Source organism: Caenorhabditis briggsae (assembly GCF_000004555.2).
Source record: "Caenorhabditis briggsae complete genome, chrII, whole genome shotgun sequence".
NCBI lineage: Eukaryota > Metazoa > Nematoda > Chromadorea > Rhabditida > Rhabditidae > Caenorhabditis > Caenorhabditis briggsae.
The window spans coordinates 15028323-15039216 of record NC_013486.2 but is presented as its reverse complement, the minus strand read 5'-3'; the positions used below and the strand labels follow the sequence as shown (position 1 = coordinate 15039216).

At 37.0% G+C, this 10894-nt stretch overlaps 3 protein-coding genes across 3 annotated transcripts in view; all 3 read right to left on the bottom strand.

The window, feature by feature from the left end:
• Positions 1-2443: 2443 nt before the first annotated feature.
• Positions 2444-4801, bottom strand: Cbr-str-52 (the record flags this gene model as incomplete). The annotated part of the gene is made up of 4 exons (XM_045243090.1): positions 2444-2535; positions 2589-2970; positions 3681-3747; positions 4308-4801. 4 exons carry the CDS (start codon positions 4799-4801, stop codon positions 2444-2446), a joined length of 1035 nt encoding a protein of 344 aa, XP_045097320.1.
• A 1270-nt stretch (positions 4802-6071) lies between these two features.
• On the bottom strand, positions 6072-10210 carry CBG21494 (the record flags this gene model as incomplete). The annotated part of the gene is made up of 4 exons (XM_045243089.1): positions 6072-6164; positions 9529-9790; positions 9976-10074; positions 10131-10210. 4 exons carry the CDS (start codon positions 10208-10210, stop codon positions 6072-6074), a joined length of 534 nt encoding a protein of 177 aa, XP_045097319.1.
• A 378-nt stretch (positions 10211-10588) lies between these two features.
• Cbr-wrt-5 overlaps positions 10589-10894 on the bottom strand; it is a gene marked incomplete at both ends in the record, with an annotated part of 2056 nt that continues 1750 nt past the window's right edge. Inside the window, one exon of the mRNA XM_002648990.2 lies at positions 10589-10813. Within this exon, the coding sequence (XP_002649036.2) occupies positions 10589-10813 (225 nt within the window). The remainder of the gene's footprint in view (positions 10814-10894) is intronic.

Genomic DNA, 10894 nt, shown 5'->3' with positions numbered 1-10894 from the left:
TTTCGATTGAAATAAACATCTAATTTGGATTTCTCATCAAAAATCACTCTAGAAACTGTATTCCCAATCCAAAATACGCATATGGCCTAACTTTTCCCATGATGGCCTAGAAAATCCAAAAACTCGGCCACCAAGAAAATTTTCGTTTTTGTTTGATTTCTGGGGTAGATTTTGATGGGGAATTAAAATTTGAACGTTTCAGAACGTAAAATTGCAAAATTAGAGCCGAAAAGAACACGTTTGGTTTTCTAGGCCACCATCAAAGTTCTGGAAAAACGGATTTTCTGGAGTGCTAAATTACTTTCGATTGAAATAAACATCTAATTTGGATTTCTCATCAAAAATCACTCTAGAAACTGTTTTCCCAAGCAGAAATACGCATATGGCCGAACTTTTTCTTGGTGGCCTAGAAAATCCAAAAACTCGGCCAGCAAGAAAATTTTCGTTTTTTCTTGGTTTCTAGGGTAGATTTTGATGGGGAATTAAAATTTGAACGTTTCAGAACGTGAAATTGCAAAATTAGAGCCGAAAAGAACACATTTGGTTTTCTAGGCCACCATCAAAGTTCTGGAAAAACGGATTTTCTGGAGTGCTAAATTACTTTCGATTGAAATAAACATCTAATTTGGATTTCTCATCAAAAATCACTCTAGAAACTGTTTTCCCAAGCAGAAATACGCATATGGCCGAACTTTTTCTTGGTGGCCTAGAAAATCCAAAAACTCGGCCAGCAAGAAAATTTTCGTTTTTTCTTGGTTTCTAGGGTAGATTTTGATGAAGAATTCGAATTTTCTAGTTTAAAACCTGCAAAAATATGATTGAAGTGTCAAAAACTCCCATTTTTCAATTTCCGGGAAAAAAGTTGTTGTTTTCCCACGGGGTTTTTCAATATTTTCCGGTCCAAAAGAAAAAAAAAGTGATCAACATCAAAAATGTTTGTTGTTGATGGCTTTTTGTACCCTTAAAGTTTTCAGGTTGGATGACCAAAGAAATCAAATAAACTGGCAAAAAAGAGGGGTAAATGAGTAATTCTTCAAACATTTTGAAATTTTAAATGAAGCGAAAAACTTTTTAATTAAGGCTGAGCAATGGTTTGGTGGATTGTAAGTTTTGAGAGGGACCAGAATGAAGGGAAAACTCTTTCACGTCAGACTAATTAGGGGTAATAAAATTGCCACCGCACACCTGTTATGCGGTGCAATAAAAAAGAGGAGCAGATGGTCCCCGACAAAACACGTCATATCTCAAAAACTACAGTAGCTAAAAAAAAGAGTCAATTATGAAAATGATTCTTATAAAATTTCCAATATTATGCATTTTTCAAAACTTGTCTAGCTCAATTTTGAAAAGAGTTATGCGCTTTTGAAAACCAGAAAACAAAAAAAGGCTGGTAGGCTAACTTTGAAGGCGCATATCTCAAAAACTATTGTAGCTAAATAAATTTTGTCAACTGCTAATTTAATTTCCATAACATTTCCTACATTTTCCAGATTTCAAAAGTTTTCTAACTCAATTTTCAAGCGAGTTATGCGTCTTTAAAGTCTAGGGCACCTAGACTAGGAAGCGCAGACAGCTAGCCGCTGACGCTTCTCTGCGTCTCTTTAAAGGCGCATATCCCAAAAACTACAGTAGCTAGAAAGAATGTGTCAACTATAAAATTACACTCCATAAAATTTCCCATACAATGCATTTTTCAAAACTTTTCGAACTCACTTTTGAAAATAGTTATGCGCCTTTAAAGTCCAGAAAACGAGAAATAGCTGGTAGGGTAACTTTAAAGGCGCATATCCCGAAAACTACAGTAGCTAGAAAAATTGTGTCAACTGCTAATTCAATTTCCATGAAATTTCCTTTAACATGGAATTTTTGAAATTTGTCTAGCTCAATTTTCAAGCGAGTTATGCGCCTTTAAAGTCTAGGACACCTACATAGACTAGGAAGCGCAGACGGCTAGCCGCTTCTCTGCGTCTCTTCAAAGGCTCATATCTCAAAAACTACAGTAGCTAGCAAAAAGTTTTTAACTACAAAATTACTCAGCATAAAATTTACTACATTTTCCTGTTTTTGAATTCCTTCTAGTTCAGATTTAAAACGAGCTATGCGCTTTTAAAGTTCGGGCGACACCTAGCCAACCTCATTTCTCTGCGTCTGTTTGAAGGCGCACATCTCAAAAACTACAGTACCTATCAAAATGCTGCGAACAACAAGAATGTGTAAAATTTTATGCTGAGCAATTTTGTAGTCTTCAACTTTTTGATAGCTACCGTAGTTTGTGAGATATGCGCCTTAATAGAGACGCAGAGAAAAGAGTCGTCGGTCTAAACTTTAAACGCGCATAACATTTTTTCAACTTTGAGCTAGAGAAATGAACAATATTTAGTTTTAATGTAAATTTTATGGGCTTTTAAAAAATTTTTAGTACAGTATATAAAATATTTCAAAATTAGCTCATTTGAATGGGTTTCGCATTCTGGTCCGTTGAGGTACAGGCGGCTGATTGGGACTCTGGCGGGAAGAACATGTAGTGGAGTTGTTCTGGAAAAAATATTTGAAAATTCTAAAATTTTAAAACGAAAGGATTACTGTACCTTTAATAACCTTCTTATATTCCGTCACAATCACCATAAAAGCGATACTATCAATCGGGGGATAGAAACTAAACACGGAGCACAACCATCCAGTCTGTAAACTGATTGGAAACCCAAAAATCGGGCTAGCCAATGGACCCAAAAGAATCGGACCAGCGGGAAGAACGAATAAAAACGTTGGAGCCATCGTTTGGACCACCAACGCTCGGAATAATTGATTCTGAATTCGTCTATAGGTAGTACTGTACTCTTGCAGCTTTTTCTTCATATTGAAATGTATTTTCAGTCCGAAGTACAGTATGACAAGGTAGTGCAAGCCTATAACGGAGACTCCTTGGACCAGAAATGCCATATTTTTCCATCGCAGACTGTTGTTGCCGTCCTGGAAACTTCATTTTTGAAATTTTTGAAAAATCAATGAAACATTTTTTTGAATTTCAGATTATTTTTTTCAAAACCTGATTTCTCACATTTCCAATTTTAAAACGAGTTTAATATCATCCAAATTCTCCTATTCTAACTCAAGATACACCATCTTGTTTGGCTAGCGCGCCAGACGACGAGACACCTCTCGCTTCTCTGCGCCCTCTCCGCTCCACACACTCTCTATGTAGTAGTACTAACTTCAAAGGCGCGTAACTCGCTTTACATTGAAGCTAGAAAAGTGAAAATTACACCGTCTTGTAGGAATTTTAAATTGTTTTCAGATGATGTACAATACTTTAAGAAAGTGAAAGTTTTGGTTTTTTGAAATTTCTCTAATTTCCAAAAAAATCAAATCTATCCGGTTTCCTACTTTTTCCCCTACGAAACAAGCCTAAAATCACTCAAATCCGTCTATTCTAACTCAAGATACGCCCCTTTGCTTGACTAGCGCGCCAGACGACGAGACACCTCTCGCTTCTCTGCGCCCTCTCCGCCTCCCCCACTCTCTAGCTGCACAAACTTTAAGGGCGCATAACTTGCTTTACAGTAAAGCTAGAAAAATCAGAATTACATAATATTGTAGGAAATTTTAAGGGCTTTTTGGTGATATACAGAACTTAGCATATTTGATATTGAATTTTCCAAAAAATAAAGGGAAAAACTCACATAAGACACAATGACAAATCTCGGGATTTCTCCAATTGCCAATTCGTAATTCATCAGCATCTCGTCTCTGAAATTGGGATGCTAGGCCACCAAGCTCTAGGCCATATAAGTTTTGGCGAAATTCAAAAATTCGAAAAACCCGAAAAGTCCGAAAGTCCAAAGAAATTCAGAAATTCAGAAATTCAGAAATTCAGAAATTCAGAAATTCAGAAATTCAGAAATTCAGAAATTCAGAAATTCAGAAATTCAGAAATTCAGAAATTCGGAAATTCAGGCATTCAGAAATTCAGAAATTCAGAAATTCAGAAATTCAGAAATTCAGAAATTCAGAAATTCAGAAATTCAGAAATTCAGAAATTCAGAAATTCAGAAATTCAGAAATTCAGAAATTCAGAAATTCAGAAATTCAGAAATTCAGAAATTCAGAAATTCAGAAATTCAGAAATTCAGAAATTCAGAAATTCAGAAATTCAGAAATTCAGAAATTCAGAAATTCAAAAATTCAACTTTTGAAATTCTAGGCCAGTAAAGACTAGGCCATCTCGGATCTCTTGAGAAGACCTTGCTGGCCTAGTTTTCCTATTTTTGAAGTTCTAGGCCACGCTCTTAGTAGGAAGAGGTTCCTACCTGACATAATCATCGGAAAATTGATCAGGAAGACAGTAGAAATAAAATGAGGAGCCATAAATGATCCCAGGTACCATAGAATACCCCATCCACCCAATAAAACCAATTCCATCAAATTTTTTCGCGAATTTCGGTTTAAAAAGTGCCAAATACCGAAAAACGAACTGCAAAGAGATAAAAGCCACAATTGCCATATATAGCCCCGCATAAAACGCGATGCCGAACTGGAAAAACTCTTCGGGGACCCCGAATTTCGAGGCCAAACTAAAATAAACCATTGATTTGTTGAAATTATGCATAAAAGGCTTGGAAAACAGTTCCCATCCTGAAAAAACGATTCCAAGGATCGCGAAAAAGATGACCATTGATTTGTAGGTCACTTGAATTTTTCGAATGTGAAATAGGGTTAAATAAATGAGAATAATATTGGATAGGAGGCCAGCTGAGAAGCCGAATTTTGTGAAAATTGAGGACAAGTGGAAGAAGGATTTCATCTGGAAAAAAATGATTGAAAATGATCAAGTTTAAAGGAAGTTATGTTTTCAAACGGATTTTTCAAAACTCCAACTTTGAATTCCATATATATTATATATCACCAAAAAGCCCTAAAAATTTCCTACAAACTGTCTAATTTTCACTTTTCTAACTTCAATTTGAAGCGAGTTATGCGCTTTTTAACTTAGTACTACTAGAGAGTGAGAAAAGCGAGGAGGGTACAGAGAAGCGAGAGGTTTCTCGTCGTCTGGCGCGCTAGCTAAACAGAATTGTGTATTTTAGGTTAGAACGAACGGATTAGAGTGATTCTGGGGTAATTATGAAAAAGGAAATGTGGGAATCAGGGTTTTTTGTCAAAAGTTCGAGAAAATTTTCGAAAATTTTCGAAAAACTCAACTTTCTACTTTTTTATGAATTATATATCACCAGAAAGCCCTTAAAATTTCCTATAAAACTATCTAATTTTCACTTTTCTAGCTTTAATGTAAAGCGAGTTGCGCGCCTTTAAAGTTAGTACTACTACATAGAGAGTGTAGAGAGCGAAGAGGGCGCAGAGAAGCGAGAGGTGTCTCGTCGTCTGGCGCGCTAGCTAAACAAAAGTGTGTATCTTGCATAAATAGTAGGCAGATTAAGGTCGTTTTAAGCTAGTTTTCAAAAAAAAATTGGGGGAATTCAGGTTTTTGAAATAAAAAATTCCAAAAACTCCGAAAATGCTTTAAAATCCAATTTTCAATTTTAGTATAAATTGTACATCATCTTAAAACCCTTAAAATTTCCTACAAAACTATTTAATTTGCACTTTTCTAGCTTCAATGTAATGCGAGTTACGCGCCTTTAAAGTTAGTACTACTAGAGAGTGTAGAGAGCGAAGAGGGCGCAGAGAAGCGAGAGGTGTCTCGTCGTCTGGCGCGCTAGCTAAACAAAAGGGTGTATCTTGGGTTAGAATAAACGGATTCGAGTGATTTTGAGCTAGTTTTGAAGAGAAAAAAAAAGAAAAAAGATAAGTGAATGATAAAAAATTATGAAACATTTTTTTTTAGTTTTTAAAAATCTCAACAAATTTTTTTATGTTTTCGTATTTTCTTATACAACTTAGAGACATCGTACCCAGGAAACCATTATTTCTAAGGTACTGTAGATGACGATTTCTTTAATTTCCTGTCTAGAGTTTTTGTTTTTCATGTTCCCTGCTTTGAGCATGAGCAATACATAGTTTTTCATTGTTTTGATGGAGATCACAGTTTATAAAAATCGATAAATTGATAAAAATCAAGAGGTCAACGAATTAATCAACGGATCACAAGCCATAATCTCGAAGACCGACATGATGGACAGACTGTTGACGAGTTCCATCACTTCGGACTGAAATTTCAGCGTTTTCTGAAGGCTAATTGGTCAATTAAGTAATTAAAAATCAACAACTTCGAATTTCTAATAATTTTCAAGTTTCGAAAGTGTTATGGCTTGATTTTGAATCGAGTTATGCGCCTTTGAACTAGATGTTTTTTATTTCTGGTTCTTGAATTTTAAAGGCTCATAACTTGATTCAAAATTAAGCCAGGCAAATTTAAAAAATTGAAAAATGTAGAAAATGTTATGCTGAGCAATTTTGCAGTTGACAACTTCTTCCTAGCTTATTTAGTTTCAGAGATATGCGCCTTTAAACATACGCCACCAAAAGGGGACGGTGCAGAGAAGCGAGACACTCTAGCTGTCTGCGTCTCTATCTCAAGAACCAAGAAAGCTATCTAAATTTTGTCAAATACAAAATTGAAGAGCACAAAATTATCTACATTTTCCAATTTTGAAAATTAATCTAGCTAATTTAGTTTCAGAGATATGCGCCTTTAAAGTTGAAGTGCCGCGCCTTCTTGGGGAGGAGAAAACGGAGACGCAGAGAAGCGAGACACTCTAGCTGTCTGCGTAAGACAGACACCCAGACAGACGGAAAAAAGGTGTTCCTAACAAATAAAAAGGGGTCTTAAAAGGGTTGGTGGTGGTTTTCATGAAAAGATGAAGAAGAAAGTGTACAAATAACCATATTTGTTTTTTCTCTGCGTCTCTTTCTCTCTATCTTTTCCTAAAACCATTTTAGGTGTGAATTCTCCTTATATGCCTATATTTCCTTTTGTGTAATACATAGCTTTCGCAAATAAGTTCTCAAATCTATTGGCTTTAGGGAGGCACCGCCCCCTTTTTTGGCCCCATTAATGGGTTTTGAGTGTACAGACCATTCCTGACCATTAATCTAATGTGAGTTTCTTTAAAACTGTGCTAGACAGTATTTGAAAACTGGAAAATGTAGGAAATTTTATGCTGAGTGATTTAATAGTTGACAATATTTTTCTAGCTACCGTATTTTTTGAGCTATGCGCCTTTAAAGTTTGCCTTCCTATTATTTCTGGTTTCTTGAAGTTTATAGGCGCATAACTTGGCTTTAAATTAAGCTAGTTATAATTTCCAAAATTGGAAAATGTAGGGAATTTTATGCTGAGCAATTTTGCAATTTATCACTGTTGGCTAGCTATGCTAGTTTTTGAGCTACGCGCCTTTAAACATACGCCACCAAAAGGGTGGGTGGAGCAGAGAAGCCAGACACCCTAACTGTCTGCGTCTCTATCTCAAGAAGCATGTAAGTTACCGAAACATTTTAAACTGCAAAATAGCTCAGCATAAAATTTTTTATATTTTACAGTTTTTACAATTAGTCTAGCTCAATTTTGAGCTAAGTTACAGCTATTTGAAAATTGACCTAATTTTTCAAAATTTCAAATTCTCATAACTTTGCTGAAAATCGAGCTAGACGAATTTTCCAAATTGGAAAATGTTGCTCTTATTCTGAATATTCTGATGACGTCTGGCAATTCTTCTAAGCCAAAAAAAGAATATTGCGTAGGCCTTTGTTTCGAAAGACCCAAAAATTGTTCGCAGCAATCTCCTTCGCAATATTTTTTGGAAGAGGAAATGTGCCACAAATTAAAGGTGAGTAATGTTATTTTCTGGAATTCAAAAATACAGTAATCCATCAAAAAATCATTTCATTCTCTCTCAATGGAAACATTTCTAGAGGAATTCTGAGTTTTTGGCGACGCCGCTGGCGGTGTCTGATCCATAGGAACGTGTATCTGAAGTCGTTGCTCAGCCACTCGTCTCGGTATCATATCTCTACAGTATGCCATATAAAATAGCACTTTTCTCAAAATGAATATTCCGTAATGTGCCAAGTTCCCGAAAACACCTCCCGATGTTCCAACAGCACCCGTTCGGATACTGCACGCTTTCATCGCTTTTTGAACGGCTTGCCAGCGGGCCAGGAGTGGAAGAATCTGAAAATTAGAATATGGTTGAAAAGTATAATTTTTAAAGGTTTTAGAGGGAAAATTCCAAAAAAAATTGGTTTAGGGGGAGCTGAGATATGAGCAAAGGAACATTGGGTAGTCGGCGCGGGCCCCGCGCCGCGACGGGTCAAAGCTTTGTCAATGTCAAGCTACTGTATCTCAGGAATCGGTAGATCTACAGTAATGAAAGTTGCCAGATATATAGGTCAAGTCATTAAAAATAAAATGTGCGATTTTCGTAAAATTTGGTCTACGGAGAGCTGAGATATTAGCCAGGAAACTTAGGTGGTCGGCGCGAAGGGGTAAGGAATGTGCTAGCTGCCATGTCTCAGGATCTGGTAGATCTACAGTAATGAAATTTGCCAGATATATAGTTCAAGTTATTATTATTAATTTTCGGGAGTTTCAAAAAAGTCGGCTCAGGGGGAGCTGAGATATGAGCCAAGAAAGTTGGGTTGTCGCCGCGCGTTAGGGGTCAAAGCGGGTCAAAGCTTTGCCAAGATCAAGCTAAAGTATCTCTAGACTTGTTAGATCTAGAATGATGAAATCAGGCAAATATATCGTTTATATTATATTTCATAATATGTGCAATTTTCATAAAATTTGGTTCAGGAACAGCTGAGATATGAGCCAGGAAACTTAGGTGGTCGCAGCGCGGGGGGTCAGAAACGTTCTATCTACTGTATCTCTGGACTTTTCTGATCTAGAACAATAAAATTTGGCTAATATGTAGTTTACATTATATCACATGATTTGTGAAAATTTCAGGAAAATCGCTTGAGGGAGAGCAGAGATATGAGCTAAACGCTAGGTGGTCGGCGCGCGCAGGCGGTCAAAGACGGCTCGCCAATTTCAAGTTACTGTATCTCAGGACATGATCGACCAAAATGAAGAAAAGTTGATGATAATGTAGCTGATATTATCGTTAAAATGCTTTCAAAGTTTCAAATTAAATTGATTGTTTTCGAACTGAGATATGAGCCGAGCTTTGAGAGGCGGCAGTAGGCGCCTAAAATGACAACGAGCTAGATGTAAATTCAAACGCTCGTATCTCGGCTCCTTGTCGATATTTCCATATGAAATTTGAAGTGTTTATTGCCAGTATTATGTTGTATATTGCATGAAAATCTCGATCAGCTAGCTAAGTTTTGAGCTAAGATACACGCTTTCAAAGTTAGACGCCCCTTGCCTCGCGCATGGTGCGCAGCAGCACCTAACTTCAAGTGCTTCTATCTCAGCTCCCAGTAATCCGATTTTTTTGAAATTTTGGCACAATAAAAAACGTATTATTTTCAATATTTGGACCGAATTTCAGCTAGCTCTTCTCCAAGCCTCAAAAAGCTCTTCTTTTTTTCTAGCTCTTCTCCAAGCCTCAAAAAACTACCCACATTACTCTCCAACATTGTCGTATACGTCACCATGGAGTTCTTCTTATACCCTGCCACTTCTTCCAACATTTGATCTAAAAGCGATTCGAAATCATCGAATCGTTTATTGAATTCTTCCAGAACTGAGTTTAATTTCTTTTCGTTTTCCACAGCGAGCCTAGCTGACTTTTTAAGACGTTTTTCTTCGATTAGCAGCTTATTGACGATTTCATTTTTTGCGGATTTGTATTCTTCGTCCTCGTAGTCCTCTTCCACGGAGTATCTGGAATTTCGGAATACTCGTAGAGCTGTAAAAAATTGAAAAAAAAAACAAAAAAAAACATCATGCCCCATGGGAGTCGAACCCCCAACCCCCTAAAAGCCAGCCGACCGCCAGCCAGCGCTCTCCTCGCGTACACCACGGGCGCACTCCAGAACATTCCCCCCACTTGTCGTATTTAAACCCACTCATAGTCGACACTCTCCGCGCTCATTTTCACATTCGTTTCCTCCGGTGTCACCGCTTCTCCTGACGTCATCTTCTTCTTACTTTTACTATTATGGATTCTGAAAATCGATTTTTTAAATCTGCAATTTTTTAAAAAGGGGGCGTGGCCTCTCACTGTAGCTGCTGTTTCTCGGCGGCTTCCTGGGCCTCCCGTCGGGCCTTCAGCTGCTCTAAACGCTTTTTTTGTGGGTTCATTTTGAAAATTAAGAAGGCTTGGTGGCAAATTTAAAAATTTTGAATTTGCTGAAAATTCTGAAAACGTGGCTAGCTGAAATTTAGGTCAAAAATGATTTATTTGAAATTTTAAAAATCACAAAAATCACAAAAAATACAATAATAAAGGCAAAGGAAATTTACCCGAAAGCACCCGAAAAAATTAAAATTTTGAAAAAAATCAATAACAAAATTTGGTGGCCTAGAAAACCAAAAAATCCAGAAAAACTAGGCCACGGGTTACGAATAGGTTTCTGGGGGGTTTTTTAAGGTTCTTTAAGGGTTTTTAAGGAGTTTTAAAGCTAAAAAACGACATAAAAACTCAAAATTGGGCGAAAAAAATTTCTAGGCCAGCAAAAACTAGGCCACGGGCGTCCAATACGGCCACTGCTTCTTCATGTACCACGCGGGCGGTGAATCGGGGATTTTTCCGCAGTGATAACGATAAATCAATAAATTATAAGTAAAATTTCCGCTCGCAGCATCACGAACTTGCTGAATATCGCCAATCAGGTCGAACGCGGTTACGGTATCGCCGTCCATTTGCTCGTCGCCCTCGAAATACTCGCCGGGACGGATTTGGAGCTGAAATTTTCAAATTTTGAGACGAAATTCAAATTTGGCTTGAAATTTTAGTCTAGAATCATTTTTTAAATTCTTCAAAAG